Source organism: Tarenaya hassleriana, unplaced genomic scaffold, assembly GCF_000463585.1.
Source record: "Tarenaya hassleriana unplaced genomic scaffold, ASM46358v1 Cleome5, whole genome shotgun sequence".
Lineage (NCBI taxonomy): Eukaryota > Viridiplantae > Streptophyta > Magnoliopsida > Brassicales > Cleomaceae > Tarenaya > Tarenaya hassleriana.
In genome coordinates, this window is record NW_010967707.1 from 1,934,269 (window position 1) to 1,950,172 (window position 15,904).

General features: G+C 37.3%; 4 protein-coding genes across 4 annotated transcripts in view; 1 reads left to right on the forward strand and 3 right to left on the reverse strand.

Moving 5' to 3' along the window:
• The window catches only part of LOC104826314 (pumilio homolog 2-like), a 4,446-nt gene extending 929 nt beyond the window's left edge, over nt 1–3,517 (reverse strand). Inside the window, exons 1-7 of the mRNA XM_010558941.1 lie at nt 2,549–3,517; nt 1,185–2,404; nt 943–1,084; nt 753–860; nt 460–672; nt 255–365; nt 14–140 (exon numbers count right to left, since the gene is read on the reverse strand). Coding sequence (XP_010557243.1) covers nt 14–140; nt 255–365; nt 460–672; nt 753–860; nt 943–1,084; nt 1,185–2,404; nt 2,549–3,103 — 2,476 coding nt within the window. The 5' untranslated portion in view covers nt 3,104–3,517. The remainder of the gene's footprint in view (nt 1–13; nt 141–254; nt 366–459; nt 673–752; nt 861–942; nt 1,085–1,184; nt 2,405–2,548) is intronic.
• A 2,869-nt stretch (nt 3,518–6,386) lies between these two features.
• On the forward strand, nt 6,387–9,187 carry LOC104826315 (laccase-2-like). The gene is made up of 6 exons (XM_010558942.1): nt 6,387–6,568; nt 6,665–6,816; nt 7,063–7,307; nt 7,427–7,555; nt 7,676–8,635; nt 8,791–9,187. Exons 1-6 carry the CDS (start codon nt 6,461–6,463, stop codon nt 8,919–8,921), a joined length of 1,725 nt encoding a protein of 574 aa, XP_010557244.1. The 5' UTR covers nt 6,387–6,460; the 3' UTR covers nt 8,922–9,187.
• A 1,060-nt stretch (nt 9,188–10,247) lies between these two features.
• LOC104826316 (osteocalcin 2-like) lies at nt 10,248–10,947 on the reverse strand. The gene has a single exon (XM_010558943.2). It carries the CDS (start codon nt 10,759–10,761, stop codon nt 10,429–10,431), a length of 333 nt encoding a protein of 110 aa, XP_010557245.1. The 5' UTR covers nt 10,762–10,947; the 3' UTR covers nt 10,248–10,428.
• A 3,910-nt stretch (nt 10,948–14,857) lies between these two features.
• On the reverse strand, nt 14,858–15,334 carry LOC109117261. The gene has a single exon (XM_019204085.1). It carries the CDS (start codon nt 15,281–15,283, stop codon nt 15,008–15,010), a length of 276 nt encoding a protein of 91 aa, XP_019059630.1. The 5' UTR covers nt 15,284–15,334; the 3' UTR covers nt 14,858–15,007.
• Between the last annotated feature and the right edge of the window lie 570 nt (nt 15,335–15,904).

Here is a 15,904-nt window from a genome sequence, read left to right on the forward strand (position 1 = left end):
TGCTCTTCCGGACCTCCGAAAGTCAGACATTTCTCAACCACATTCGACGCAAACTTCTGCTGACTCATCTGAACTATCTTTCCTGCTAATTCCTTTATTATTATAGTGCGCTCCTGCGGCTTTCCATGCTCCAGCACATGCTGCCAGTGACATCAGTTTCAGCAAAACCACCATGTATCGGGAAAAAAATTTATGAAAACAAAGCTTGACACAAGATGAGAACTGCTACATTGAATCATCATAATCTTACAAACCTGAACAACATAATTTCCATACTGATCTTGCGCCAGCATACTGACAGAGCTGAGGATTTCGTCCATAACCTTACTCTGCGTATCCAGGTCATGGCAGCGTTCCAATATCCTCTGCGATCATATAAACAGGATTAAACAAGAAGTCCTCCTAAGAAACAAGAGGGAATACAATACTATTATGAGAACATATATAGAAAGGTGAAACCTGAATGACCCGGCATCCATATGGGTGAGTGGACAGAGTCACAACTTGACCAAAGAACGTTGAGACAATAAACTGAATATCTTCTTCAGGTACGCATTCAATGCACTTCTGAATCACATGGTTCCCGTTCTGATCACGTACACATCGCGTTATATGTCCCTCGAGTTCCTTCACCATCTTAATCTTCTGGTCCAAATCAGCGACCTCAATCGCCTAAAAAAGCATGGAGGACAAGGTCAAAATCCACATGGGGCTTGATCTTCATAAAGGCAGAGGTGCCAAGCAAATAATACCTTCTGGATCACACGACAGCCATACATCTGTAAGCTAAGCGGCAGAACATTATTAAGGAGCTTCTCTGCCAATTCTCTCCTTTGTAAAGGAAGTCCATGCTCAAAAAACTGTAGGAAATAGCACATTCAGGTGGCTTTCATGAAATTGGTGTTAAATCACAAGGGGAAAAAGGACAACATCAGTCAGTACCTTCTGAATCACATAATTACCAAACACATCAGTCATCAGGCTGAGAGCTTGGGGCATGATCTCCTCATAAACCATGTTTTTCTCCTCAATAGTGGCTGTCTCAAGTTTCTGCTGAATAAAGCGGCTTCCGTACTGATCTGCACTGCTCATATAACAAAAATCTAGAAGACGCCCAAGTTCGGACAACTAAAAACAAAACAGAAGCAGTAAGAACCTCAAAGGACACCAGCAGGTGAGATTACCTGAACTCCACAATGTGGCCAGCTATTTCTGAAAGCTCAAAACATCTTGTCTTGTTACTCTTGAACTCTTCCAACAACGAGGATCCAAACCCAGTATCCATGTGCCATGGTTCCATAACCCCTCCAGCATAGTTTCTCATCCCCGACGGATATCGCATATTCACTCCGCTCCTTCTCATAGGACTAGCAGGTCCCACAAGAGAATCAGGAATAACATGACTAGCCAATGGGCTGCCAGGGTAAGACATGCTGGACCCAAATGTTGGACTTCCATAATAGCCATGGTGATTAGATCCCCCAGACTTGTACTGTGATTTCTGCAGTTCAAGCAAGTTCATGTATGAGTTACCCAGAAAGCCCCTCTCCATTGAAAGATCATTGTTGGCTGCCAGCTGGGCCGCATAGTCAGAAGTCTTCAAGTACTGAAGATACATTGGGTTAGAAAGAGGAGACTGAAGTGCAACACCTCCCGTCATTTGATTGCTGACCCTGCCAAGATTGTGCGATTCTGAGAGGTTTTGACCTCCAAAGAGTCTAGAGTCTACTCCAGATAATCCCAAAGCCGATGCTGCAGCAACATTGCCATATAGATGAGGGAAGTTGCCGGACCCCAGCTGACTGGCCATCACAGAAGCTACAGCAGGGTTTAATGGATAATTGCTCAAACCATAGTTTGAGATGGACGAATTCTGGTTTTCAACATGATGATACGAACCGGCTGGTGCACCTCCACCATTAAAGGCAGATGCCTGTGATCCTTTCAGGTGTGAATTCCTTGAAGAAAATCCATGTTGCTTTATTTCATTATGTCCAGTTTGTAGTTCAAACATATAGCTCCTGACCTTTTCCACATCCTGCTTGGCCTGACTTTGATCACCTAACCCATCACTGCTTGAGAGAGTCATGCCAGATAAAGCAGAAGCAAGATCAGATGAAACACCACTAAATGAGGTGTGGTTATTTAAGTTTCTCTTCTCAGAGGCACTGGCCCTCCCGCTGCCAATGGGAGTCAAGCAAGGACTGGGTGCCCTGGCAATGGCCTGAGGATCAGGAGTCGTACTTCTTGATAAAGAAGCACCAAGAGCTGCTGCATAGCTATATGAAGGTTGTGATCCTGATGGGGCCTGGTTATTTGCAGAATCGGCATTTTCATCAAAAGTGTTGCGACTAGCAGGACGAGAAGGTTGTTGTGGGACAGCAAATCCTTGCCCCAAGTCATCCTGCACAAATATCAGAACCAATTCATTGTACATAAACTAGAGAAGAAGCAAACGGAAGTGACAAAGTTATAACAGATTGAGCAGAAAAAAGAAACATAATTGACGATAAAGGATACAAAGTGAGAATAAGTGAACTTAACCAACCTGAAAGATTTCAGCAAAACTATTTTTCTTGCTTCCAAGACCTAGACCGGGCAAACCGATCAGTCCATGGCCTCCCCACTCAGAAGAACCGCTAACGTTCTCAGGCTGAAACTCGTGGTTGTCTTGCTTTCTAGACTCAAACCCAGGCGGCATAGAGAACAAAGATCGGTTCCCACTGTTAGTATTGGCAGCAGCTCCACCATTAACCTTTCTTCTATCTCCAATACCGTCTGCCACAGTGCCTTTCAGCCTCTGCGCAACCCTCAACTCCTCTCTAGACATACAAGGAGGAGGAAGCCTTGGGTTCAAGTTCACATTAGCATAGTAATAAGATAAATATTCAGGATCGCTCCTAAACTCGTCATCAGAAGCAAACCCATTTCCGTTATTGGCTCTTCCACCACCACCGGCACTGAGGGAACCGTCCACAGTGGGAGGGGCAGAGCCACTTCTATACAAGTTCAGCTCCCGTTCGAGCTCATCGGCTTCTTGCCTCCTCTGTTCGCGGAGCAAAACTCCTATATCTTCCTCAAATTCACTCCCACCACCAAGCATCGGTCTTCTTCCCACTTCGGATGATAACCTAACCTAAACCAGAAACCTCCGAGATCGATTTGAACTCCCTCCCGATTATATGTCAATCGGAAAAGAAAAACCAGTCACCACCCAGATCCTAAGGTCAGGCGCTGAACTCTATATAATCCTAAAAGATCAGACTTTCTAACGCGATATGTACAAGCCCCGATTTTTCTCGATCAAAACTAAGGAAGATCAGAACTTTAATAAACACCCAAATCCATCTCTCCACCAAGAACCCGAAAGATCGTCTCCCCAGGCGAAAGACTTCATCAATTTTGGAGCTCCATGTTGAGGCGTTTAAAACCCCTGAAAATAGAAAACCAAGCCGACGAGAAATAAAATATATATACACACGCTGTTCACGGCTGATAAAAATACGGCGGCGATGCAAGAACCCTTAGGGTTTTTTTTTGTGCCCATTTAAGTAAGAGATTAAATAAATAACAATCGCATTCGATGAGAGATCTTCTGGAAAAAAAAAAAAAAAAGCTCCGAAATTTATCGCAAGCAAAACGGTAAACGGATAAAGACAAACAAAAGATGGTAAAATCTTTACTGCAAATTACCGTTACAGCGAATGGCCAATGGCGGTCTACCTATATATTGGAGAATCTTTATTTCGGTCCCCGTTTTCTTCACATTTTTTTAGGTCGAGATATTTGGTTTTGATCTCGTGACGGTTAGATATCCAAAACTTGGATACCCAAGGTTTAGGTCGAGGAAATAATAATATTAATTAATTAATTAATTAATTAAAAAACTATATATAACTATTAACTACGGAGATTGGTCTAAGAGATGGGGAATCTCAGACAGATACGTTCAGTTAGTTGTTTCATAAAATCTTGCGTGTTCTTTGCTTCAGTTTTGGGGTTAGGGCACAACTGGAACAAAGTACACTGCAAAATCTTGTCGGATCTGTTTATTTTTGTTTTCATGCATTTTTCCCTAAAGCCCAATAGCAAATCCAGAAAAAATATATATGTATATATAACCGGGGAAATAGTAAATTTACCATGATTTTTTAGAGATCAATTTAAATTTATTATGGAGGCGTTTCCCATCCTAAGCTAGTCTTATCTCTTGTTTAATCTCATATTTGGTCTTATTCCAAAAACATTTGAACCAAATTCCTCATGAAGCATTCATAATTCCGAAAAGCAGCACGTGAGGAAAAGTATCATCTATATATTCCTTCGAGATATTCACGAAATGAAGGCATGAATACATGTAGAAAATTTTTTGTTTTGATAAACATGTTTTTATATCTAAGCTAAAAACCAACTAATCCATTTCATATAATGGGATTTAATTTCATAATTGGGTTGAGCGACCGGGGTATTGGATCATTGTGATGACTTGGGCTTTATTTTGGGCCATTTGGGACCAACTTGAGTTGTGATTATAAAGGCCCGTTGGATCAAATCATTTTTTTTATATTCGTAAAATAGAGTAATGTTGTATGTACCTCGTGACCTTAATATGGGAAAATTCGCTAGTTGGTAACTAGATTTTTTTTTTTTTTTTTCTAAAAGGATACAAAAACAAAACATGTCAAAAATGAGTTTTCGTGTGTTCTTCCAAGACCACATTCTAGCCGTCATAAAAATATTTTTAGTCATATTATGTTAGGAATTACACGAATTTTATATTTATATATATGGAGTTGCATATCACTACAATTTTATTTTATTATATAAAGAAATTAGGAGTTTATTTATTAATAACATGCGTAGTTATACCAATTCCAATGCTTCTGGTGATCGATATTAAAAATAAAACCAAAGCCAATCTTGTACCTTTGTTGGAAGACGTGGGTCATTGGGGGACACATATAAGATAAAAACAGTAAGAGAGAAGTGTTGAAGTTGGTAAACCTGCAACTAACAATATACCTATGATTAGGATCTTTCAATTACCACAGTTGTGTTCTGTGTTTTGTGTCTGTGTTTGGTTTGAATCCCACATGTTCACACATTTGCCTTTTCCTTTTCTTTTTTCCCTTTAACGTTATCCCTAAGTTTTGCTGCTTTGAGCAACACACCACTGGCAACCTAATCGTATATAATTGAATTGAATTTATAATATATGGTTTGTCGAGATTCTAGATTCCCATAAGCATACATGAGACGTAAACATGGACAGCTTAACGATAGATGCGACGGATTTCGAAGGTCTGATATTTTAGAAGGGTTTGTGAGATCATATTAATCTGACGTTTTTAATTAAGGCTTAATCACGATCCGTGGATCGCTGTCTGTTGTTGCTTGAAAGGAATGGGTGAGTCGGGTGAAATGTCAAAGGGCGTATGGAGTCTTGCAGGAGACTTTGGGGAAAGTCCTGTCTGTGTCCATAAGACCAAATGGTTTTAGTTGGAACGTATGTTTTCAGACAACCAACGACGTGCATGTTCCATGTAGTTCTGGTCCTCCCTTTGCCACTAATCCTTACCATAATTGCACTCATTTCTCTTTACTTGCTTCCTAATCCCTCTTTGTTCCACCATAAATATCTTCTAAATTCTTTTTAAGTAAGCAGTTTGTTCCTATCAATTTTTGCTTTTTCTTTTATATAAAATAACATTTGATAATAGGAAAATACTTCGGGATGGTCGACAGAAGATAATATTTGATATTTTGTATTTCTTTTTTTACAATAAGGAAAACAATCTGCATCATTAATATACAACCTACGAATCCAAAAGTAACATCATCTAGATTTTGCATAGGAACGAGAGAGATATTATCATCTCGAGTTTCATATAATTCAAGCGAATCAAATCGTATTTACATTCTAAAGAAAAATCTTAAGAACATCACCTTAGATAAATTCAAGAAAATTTTCTGACCAAATATAATTTTTTTAAATTGGTGTGTTTCTTCGTTTTAGTTGTTATCATGGTTATGTTGTTCTATCTATCAAACTCTAACAAATCATCATTTTATTGGTAGATATTATATACTACATGTATAGCCCATTATCATCACACATTGTGTGGATAACCCACTTAATTAATTGGTTAACTTTGAATTCACTCGGTCAGTCCAACAAAAAGGACCAACCAAAACATCAATTAGACTGAATTATATTCTTTTCCAATAACACGAAACTTTATTCTATTATCATTTTAATTCTTGAAATATTTTACTAGACCAACCGACCGTTAGCCCTACCACGAGCTTATCTGCCTCTATATATACACAACACTCTCCAGTGGTTTCACAGGCACCACAACTCAGGTTTATATATATTAAAAAAAAAGAAAAAAAAAAGGAAAAATATCTTTACTTTTAGAGAGAGAGAGAGAGAGAGAGAGAGAGAGAGAGAGAGAGTATGCTAAACATGGGGGTTTTGCGTTATGTTCTTGTGGCATGTCTCATTGCCATAAGTAACCATGTTAATGTAGCATCTGCGGGAATCACCAGGCGCTACAAGTTCGACGTACGTAATATTCTTTGTTTCATTCATGCATGCATGCAATTCTTTTGTTTAAGAGTGTATATATACACCATTTTGATTCGATTCATATTTCGACAGATTCAACTGAAAAACGTGACAAGATTGTGCAAGACAAGGTCGATCTTGACGGTGAACGGGAAATTCCCAGGGCCTAGGGTTATCGCAAGAGAAGGAGACAATCTACTGATCAAAGTGGTTAATCATGTCTCTACCAATATCTCCATCCACTGGTAATATATATACACAATTAGACACTTAATTAACGTGCTCCTTAACCTCTGGTTTGAATTATCCGGGTTCACATCACTGCATTCGAAACAACACGTTCTTCAGGGTATAAGATATATTTTAATGGGAGCTTATGATTAACAAAAGTGAAAATGTAATAAAACCGGCACCAACATGTTCTGTTTAGATAAGCCATATATATATGTATAATGATTACTCTACCTTAATTAACGAATGGACGTACGTAGGCATGGGATCAGACAGCTAAGGAGTGGATGGGCGGATGGACCAGCCTATATAACACAGTGTCCAATTCGGACAGGACAGAGTTACGTGTACAACTTCACGGTCACCGGGCAAAGAGGAACGTTGTGGTGGCACGCCCACATCACGTGGGTGAGAGCCACTGTGTATGGCCCCTTGATCATCCTTCCCAAACTCCACGACTCTTACCCTTTCCCCAAGCCCTACAAGCAGATCCCCATTATCTTCGGTACTCTTCTCCCATATTACTCCATATACCATTTATTTACACCATCGATACAATAATATTTTTTTTTTAAAAAAATCACTAAAATCAGTGTTTTTGAACTGTAATTTGTACGAGTGTAGGGGAATGGTTCAATGTTGATCCTCAGGCAGTGATTCAACAGGCTCTTCAGACAGGTGGAGGCCCAAATGCTTCAGATGCCCACACCATCAATGGGCTTCCAGGCCCATTATATAATTGTTCTGCAAAAGGTAATTTTTTTTTTTAAACATCTTCCCCCAAAAGACAAGTTTTTTTTTTTTTTTTTGTGAATATACCATACTTACAAATAATCCCAACATGTGAACTACTAATGTTTCATCGATATATAGATACATACAAGTTGAAGGTGAAACCGGGGAAGACATATCTCCTGAGACTGATCAATGCTGCACTCAATGACCAACTCTTCTTCGGCATAGCCAATCACACGTTGACAGTTGTCGAAGCCGATGCCAGCTATGTTAAGCCCTTCAAAACCAATGTCCTCGTCATCGGACCGGGGCAGACCACGAACGTTCTGCTCAAGACCAAACACGTTTCTCCGAACGCGACGTTTTTCATGCTGGCAAGAACTTACTTCGTAGGTCAAGGCACTATCGATAACACGACCGTCGCCGGGATTCTCGAATACGAACGTAAGGCTTCGAATTCTCCAAAAACTCGGCCCGTTCTGAAGCCTGCTCTTCCTGCCATCAATGCCACGGGCTTCGTCGCGAATTTTTCAAACATGTTTAGAAGTCTAGCGAGTTCTAAGTTTCCGGTTGACGTACCGAAAACCGTGGACCGGAAATTCTTTTTCACGGTCGGTTTAGGGACAAACCCTTGTCCGAAGAACCAAACATGCCAAGGACCCAACGGCACGAAATTCGCGGCGTCCATCAACAACGTGTCGTTCGTGTTACCAAACACGACGTCATTGTTGCGATCGTATTTCTTTGGAAAATCCAATCGTGTATTCACGACCGACTTTCCGAGTTCGCCTATTTTTCCGTTTAATTACACGGGGATGCCACCGAACAACACGATGGTCGCGAGGGGGACAAAGGTCGTGGTGTTGAAGTACAACACAACTGTCGAGTTAGTGTTTCAGGACACGAGCATTCTGGGTGCTGAGTCACATCCTCTGCACCTTCATGGGTTCAATTTCTATGTGGTCGGTCAAGGGTTCGGAAATTTCGACCCGACCCGTGACCCGAAACGGTTCAATCTCCTCGACCCGGTCGAACGCAACACCGCCCTTGTCCCCGCCGGTGGCTGGATTGCCGTACGTTTCCGCGCCGATAACCCCGGTATGTCTTTAGAATACATTTATAGATCAAATCGTTTGGTCTAATTCGAATTGATTTACTTTTTTGTTTTTTATTTGATTTGAATTTTGAATAGGGTTTAAAAAAACCCTAACTTTCACAATTTAATAATCCATATATTGGATTTGTGACGGTAGGTGTATGGCTGATGCATTGCCACATCGAAATTCATCTGAGTTGGGGACTGACCATGGCTTGGGTGGTCCTGGATGGAGACCTTCCGAATCAGAAACTCCCGCCTCCACCGTCCGATTTCCCAAAGTGTTGACTCTGACCGATCCAACGGCTCTACCATCGCCACGTCACCTTATTTTTTTCTCTCGTAAATTATGCACTTGATTCCTGATGTGTTCCTCCTTTTGTCCTTTTGCGTTTGGTTTTTCACCTGAGAACTCTGAATTTTGCTTCTCTCTTTATTTTGCTGTTTCTTTTTCTGCGTCTGTAAGAAGAGTGAAACTGAAAGAGCTTTGTTGCGGTAATAATTTCTCTGCACGATATTTTTCACATCAAATAAAAGAAGTAAATTTTTTTTAATAATTATTGTGGTTTTCTAGAACTTTATATCTCTTTAACGTAATCTTTTGTGTATATCCACAATGATATTTTTTTAAACTGATCATGACGTTATGATCAGATTCAAAAAGAGATAAAGATCGAGTGGTCGATGACTTCCCATTGGATTCCCTAATATATGTATATATTTTTAAAAACGTTTCCCCCTAAAAGTGAAAGGATAGATTTCATGTCAATAATGCAGAATAGTTTCTAAGTACGAGCGTATACAATATATAGTAACTACAATTTGAATTATATATATATATATTATAGAATTTTTATTTGGCAAGAGGGAATCTTTTTTTCCGTCAAAGAGACAAAAAACAAGAAGGCAAGCAGAAACAATACTGCCACAAAATGCAAAATAGATAAATAAATCGATAAAATAAAGATGGATACAGCTCCGGACATTATTGGCGTTTGCAAGATCTATAGCATCATATGCAACTTTATTGACCGCATTATCATTATCATCATCATCATCATCATCATCATTCTGTGTATGCGATTATTATTGGGTAATAGACTTTAATAATACTCCATGTCGTTTTCAAAAATGGGTTTGAAGTCTAATCTGTTAGATTTCAAATCCTTAATCACCACCGTAAAAGAACATTAAAGTCGTGCCAAGAGGGCCTATCTAGTAAATTTTTTTAATCTTAGGTTAATTGCATGCATCTATTCATAAATCACGCGTAAAGCAGATACATGATATAAACATTGTTTTCTTCAATATTTATTACACGCCCATTGAAAGTGACAATTCCATGTAAATCATAACAAAAATATTGTACGTCTTGATACATCAATACTCTCCAGATATTGTATCATAACATTGCACTTTCAATGTTTTAATGTTTTCAATCTTTTGTCGACCCAAAAACAAATGCCTCTAATCTTTTTTATCAGATAGCAGACACTAAATATCTTATGTCTAGAGGAAAATAATAGACGAAGACACGTACATATATGTGTATATATATGTTTGTGGGTGTGACATATATATATATATATATTCTCACTGTGCCACTGCCATATGTTGTTTAGATAAATTTAAAAGAAATATTAGCATTTAGAGGACAGAAATGAGCAGAGGAACCCTAAATTTTATGAATAAAAATCTCTTCTTACGATGTACTATGGAAACTTGTAGCCACCTCAGTAATAAACTGATCTAATTACAATAAACCCAAAAAAAAAAGAGAAAAAAAAAATCTGATCTAGGGATCTCCATGTTTATGCCAACAAACAAGCATAGCTACACACCTTCTCATGATGTAAAACCTCGCCTTCTGTTCTTTGGCCAAGCTGCTATACTTCTGAGTTATGGAAGATCCTGATCTCTCTTTCCTGGAGAAGCTTCTTGACATCGAAGAAGATGAAGAAGACGACGTCGAGGAAGAAGGGACCGAGCATTTCGTGGAGGAGCTCCGTACGAACACAGGGGACTTGGTCGATGAAGCGCTCGTGGAGAAGCTTCTGGTGAACTTGGATTTGGATGAAGAAGAAGAGGACGACGAATCTTTCTTGAAGATCTTCCACTTATCATCCATGTATTTGTTGCCGAGAGCTTCGGATTCTGATGGAGGGTTACTAATGATTGATGGGTCTTTGTTCTCTTTTTTTTTCTCTCTACAATTTGATTGTGGGTTTTTTGTGGTGATTGAACTAGAAGAAGAGAAAGTGACCTAGAGAGAGAGAGAGAGAGTGCAAAGAGAGCGAGAGTGTGTTTCTGCTTATATGTAGTTCCTGCCAAAGATAACATATACTAGAGACGAGACCATGGAAATAATGAATATTCCGTTATTTAAATTTATTAATTAATTACAAGATCGACATGAATTAGGAACTAGTTACTGTCTCTGATCCATTTTTAAAAGGTATATTTGGTATATGTTTCTATATTTACAGATACATCAATAATATTAATTAATATACATGACACTAATTTTTATAAGTTTATTTCATTTTTGAACCTTTCAAATAATTTTTGGGGCTACAGATTTGGCAAGGTGGGGTGGGTGGCTTAAGCTTTTACTTAGCGTTGACGATATAATTAATGTTTTAATTAATTATGCGTATTAACTAAGATGGCGTATCTCTAGAGGCATTATTCCTTGTTGACGTGGCGAGATATTATTGGTGGAATCATCGAGAACTCGAGGTCTTATTCTCACTACCACAAGATCTCCACATTCTCGAAATCCTCCTCTCTTCTTGAGATCCGCCATTAATGCTGGAGGCACCAATGTCGTACGTTCATATACACACACATATATATGCGTATGGTCTGCACACCTCTACATACACATGCATGTATGCATATGCCTTGTTATCATAAACCTTCATTTAAACCGTCACATGAGGGAGATCCCAACATATAGCTCGAGTAGGTTTTGCTTCACCTACTAGTGTAGATATATATATATATGTATATATATGTATGTATGTATGTATATGAAGAAAAAACAGTGACCTGATGGAACATGTAAATGGAAGGGATCGCATAAAGGGAAATAGTATATGATAATGGCGATGCATTTATTGAAATAATGGATATCGTAAATGTTTTGTTTGGTTTTGGGAGCGAAGGGGCAAAGAGTGATGGGGTTGCGAGTGATAAGGATTTAAATGTGACCAAGAGAAGACAGGCTCCTTCTAATAATTTCACGTGTGTTTTTCACTCGTGTCTTATAACAGCCTGGATCTACAGCACCCCACCATAATTCCCCCCAATTTTTGGCTTTCCAAATTTAAAATCTCTATCCAAGAATTTCCAAATATTCTAACTCAACAAAAAAAAAATGCTCCATTAATTGAAAATTATCATTAAAAACTACTTAAATTCAAATCATTTATTTATATAAGTAGAACTTCTATAGGTTAATTTAAAATTTTAATTATGTTTAATTCTTTAGATTTTAATTTTCAAACTCGATAAATTCAAATATTCGATTTTTTTTTAAAAACTAATATCTATGATTCGTAAAGGAATCTTATCTCCATGTGGTTCGACGAAAATTCAGGACATGACAACTTGGAGCTATAGAAATGTAACATTGGGGCAGTAAATTTTTTTCTTCAAAAAGGGAAATCGAAACACAAGTACATTTTTCATATTATATTACTGCACCATGTGTGAATATGTTGGATCCAACTATATAAAAATAAATTCACACCCATACAAATTATATATATACACTCATATATCACTCTCCCATATGTACATAACTGACTCAAGTGGTATTTTTAATTACCTCACATGTTTATTAATTGGATAATTTGACCGGTCAAGCATTTCCACTTGCAATGCAATGTTTATTAGAAGTTGCCACTACACCACGAGATTAATTAATTATCTCGTTTTGTTTAAATCTATTTAAATTGGTTGTCAGCAATCACCACAAAATTCGACCGTCAAAATGATTGGTCACGACAATCAATCAAAGCTTAATATAATCGATACAATAATATATATATATATATATATATACTAAATTTAGCAATTAACTCGTAAAACCTATTGCTCAGTATATAACAGAAGACTCATAAATCATTAAAATATTTCTCAACCATGTGATTTACTTTATTATAAGAAAAAAGAGGAGACATGGTTAATTTTTTAACGTATAAGAAATAAATATATTTTATAAATTTGAACTAAAACGATATTCTTTTAATGATGTTGTTTGTCATAGTGGCAGAAATCTTAGTGTGTATGAATGCATGGACCGTTGTATAATTTTTCTAAAAGATGTCATGTGACTGTATCCTTAAATTTCTAAAAAGAAAAGTGGCCTGGAAATTTATTTTATTTATTAGATGCTTTAATATTTACTGGTGGAGATTCTTTGACCACCGGGGATTTATTTTTGATGGGTCAAACATTGCGCACAGGTTGGTCAAACTTGAGTCACATGGTATGTTATGATACACTGCACGTTAGGCGATTATTTCTTTCGTTTTAATATTTAATTGTACTATTTTTCTTGCTAAATTAGGTTTAGAAAAGTCTGATTCTCGGATACTATGTACATTTTTTTTTCATTTTTTACTAATCATTCACTAAGCTTTTTTTTTTGTCCATTTATCAACCTTTACTAAAGTGTAATAGTCAAAGATGCTCGATCATGTTTTTATTTGATGTGCCATTTTCTTGAATTTAGTAAGTTTATAGTTTTTTTAATAATCGGATATCTTATACCAAAATTCAGATTAATCAAAGAATCGGAAATCAATGATATGATTTGGAATATACGTTCCTTCTTCAAATTTAAAATTCGATATCGGGACGAACAGACGAGTAAGTTTTTAGTTTGTTTGCATTATACAACCAAAACGTTATAATTATATTAATTAACATACAATTACTTTTAATTTGTTTTTATTTTCAAAAAAAAATGGTCTTTATTTATTTATTTGTTTGTGAACACCCTAAAAATATATTCCACTGGGTAAATATCTATTTTTTATCTGAAAACTTTGGAAAAAAAATAGAAAAAATGAATAAAAATAAATAAATTATAATCGGCGGTATAGAATTTAATCAATTTATTAGAGGTCGAATCAGTATTGTAATGTATGAAGTGGGTGTTTCGTCGTTCTATATATTGACGTAAATAGAGAGCCACTGATTGATTTAGCTGCCGAGAAATGCCATAATAGCAATCATTACCGTCGAAAACATTTTAATGATTTGATTTGTGGATAAACAAAATTAAGCACGCATAAGATAAGATTAAAATAATGGCACTTTATCGATTTCGTTCCTTTTTAGAATTTTAATTTCCGGCCCGTCATAATTATACGAGTCTGTAGCTAGTTGACCGACGCATGCGTTGTAAGGCTAATGACTCAAATCTTAATCAAGGCAACGACTCATTTAATACGACATCGTAATTGTCCCACTATCTATCAATCTGTGCGGCGAACCAACATGCTTAATTAGAATATGCTTTTCACCGCATTATATTAGCATGTTATAGTTTTATATGTAAACGTCGATAAAACAGCGAGTTATTCGATCTTGGATTCTAAACATTAATACAACACATTATTTTTTTCTATACAAAAAAAAACTTTAACTCTTTATAATGAACTTAAACTATATACGTGGGCATGATTCAAGCTCTGTTTGTTTCCCGGGAAAGCATAAGAACATAATTGTACATATATATATATATATGTAAGCGAGGTTTGATCCTCCAACATTTAATGTTTGGTCTCAATCTTTATATTTTATTGTTTTTTATTTAGTTTGGGAATATTTATTGTACTAGTCTTGTAAAGTTAAAAAAATATTCTTAAAATAGATTAAACCGTTTATTTAAACTCCTTTTTAATAATGCAATATCTTAACTAGTTTTGTGAAAATGTTAAATTTTCTTGAAGTCCAGATTCACTTGCACGGCAACTGGATTTTTAGTTCTTTAAAAAAAATATCTTTTCAAACCAAGCCCGTATCGTGATGGGCCGGATTGGACTGAGATTTAACGGCCCAAATAACTTTTGGACGGAGACCCTGAGCCCACTGATTTAAGGAATCAGGCTAATATATTTTTGCATCTTAAATCTTAGGTTTAAGAATTTCTTCAAACAATATTCAATTTTATTAAATATTAAAGGATAATTTCTTTTGAGTCTGTGTAATTAATTAGTCAACAAACAAACTATTTTCTTGGTGTCAATATGCTTACAGATGAGACCATACAACTAACTTTCCAGTGATGCAGATTCATATAATAATATGAATTCGTCACAAAATCAAACCTAAACAGTCTAAAACACAATTAAATTAACTCAACGAACAAGATTAGTGATATGAGCGCAGCTCGCTGGCCGATTGTTTGCGGCGGAGGTGAAGAAAATCTTGAGGTCCGGTGGCCGGAAAAATCCGTTCTGCGGTGGCCCCCTTCTCTTCCCACACCACAACGGATTCTTCCTTCTCACCGGTGGTGGACACGGCGCCTCCGCCGGTATCCGGCAGTCCTCTCTCGTCGGCGTCCTGCATCCGCCGCCATATTCCTCCGACACAACCACCGTGTCGCCCCCGTAGTACCTCCAGTCCTTATCCATTCTCTCTCTCACACACGCTTCCGTCGACGCGTAAGGCGAATTGGATTTATAAGTGATTGTTTTTGTGAATTTGATTTTTTGATGTAATTGGGTTTTGTTTTTGTTTTTTTTTGAAAAACTGTCGGAGTGATCTAGAAATTGACACGTAGGATACACACGTGTCATCAACCCTGAGCGCGGGAAACCTTTTAAAACGCTCTGAATTGGGCCAAGCTTTTCTTCATGTAGGCCCATTAGATATCACGAGAGATCATCAACTGAACGCGAGAAACACTTTAAAACGCTCAGAATTGGGCCGAGATTTTCTTCACGTAGGCCCATTAGATATCCATGGACGAACCTATCATACTCTCTGTGAAGAAGATTTGCATGGCCGCATGGCGACTCGTTTGTATGTCCGTACATGAAACAAAACAAAGGACAAAAGATATTCAAAGTTTTTGTAAAAGGACCAAATATTATCCACGTCAGCATTGTGTTCTTGTTTGGTCCGCAGCAGCGTGGTTCAGACTCTTCTGTAATCGTAAGCTTTCCATAATCAGGTTCCAAAAGGTTTAAAAAAAATGCTTATCGCACTAGAATAAATCTAAAGGTACGAATAATCTTCGTCTTACGAAGATA

Excerpts from the sequence above, each read along its gene's own strand:
- LOC104826316 (XM_010558943.2), bottom strand. The coding sequence starts at position 10,761 with ATGGATGATAAGTGGAAGATCTTCAAGAAAGATTCGTCGTCCTCTTCT.
- LOC109117261 (XM_019204085.1), bottom strand. The coding sequence starts at position 15,283 with ATGGATAAGGACTGGAGGTACTACGGGGGCGACACGGTGGTTGTGTCG.
- LOC104826315 (XM_010558942.1), top strand. The coding sequence starts at position 6,461 with ATGCTAAACATGGGGGTTTTGCGTTATGTTCTTGTGGCATGTCTCATT. Across the intron at positions 6,817-7,062 it reads ACCAATATCTCCATCCACTG|GCATGGGATCAGACAGCTAA; the intron begins GTAATATATATA and ends GGACGTACGTAG. Across the intron at positions 7,308-7,426 it reads GCAGATCCCCATTATCTTCG|GGGAATGGTTCAATGTTGAT; the intron begins GTACTCTTCTCC and ends GTACGAGTGTAG.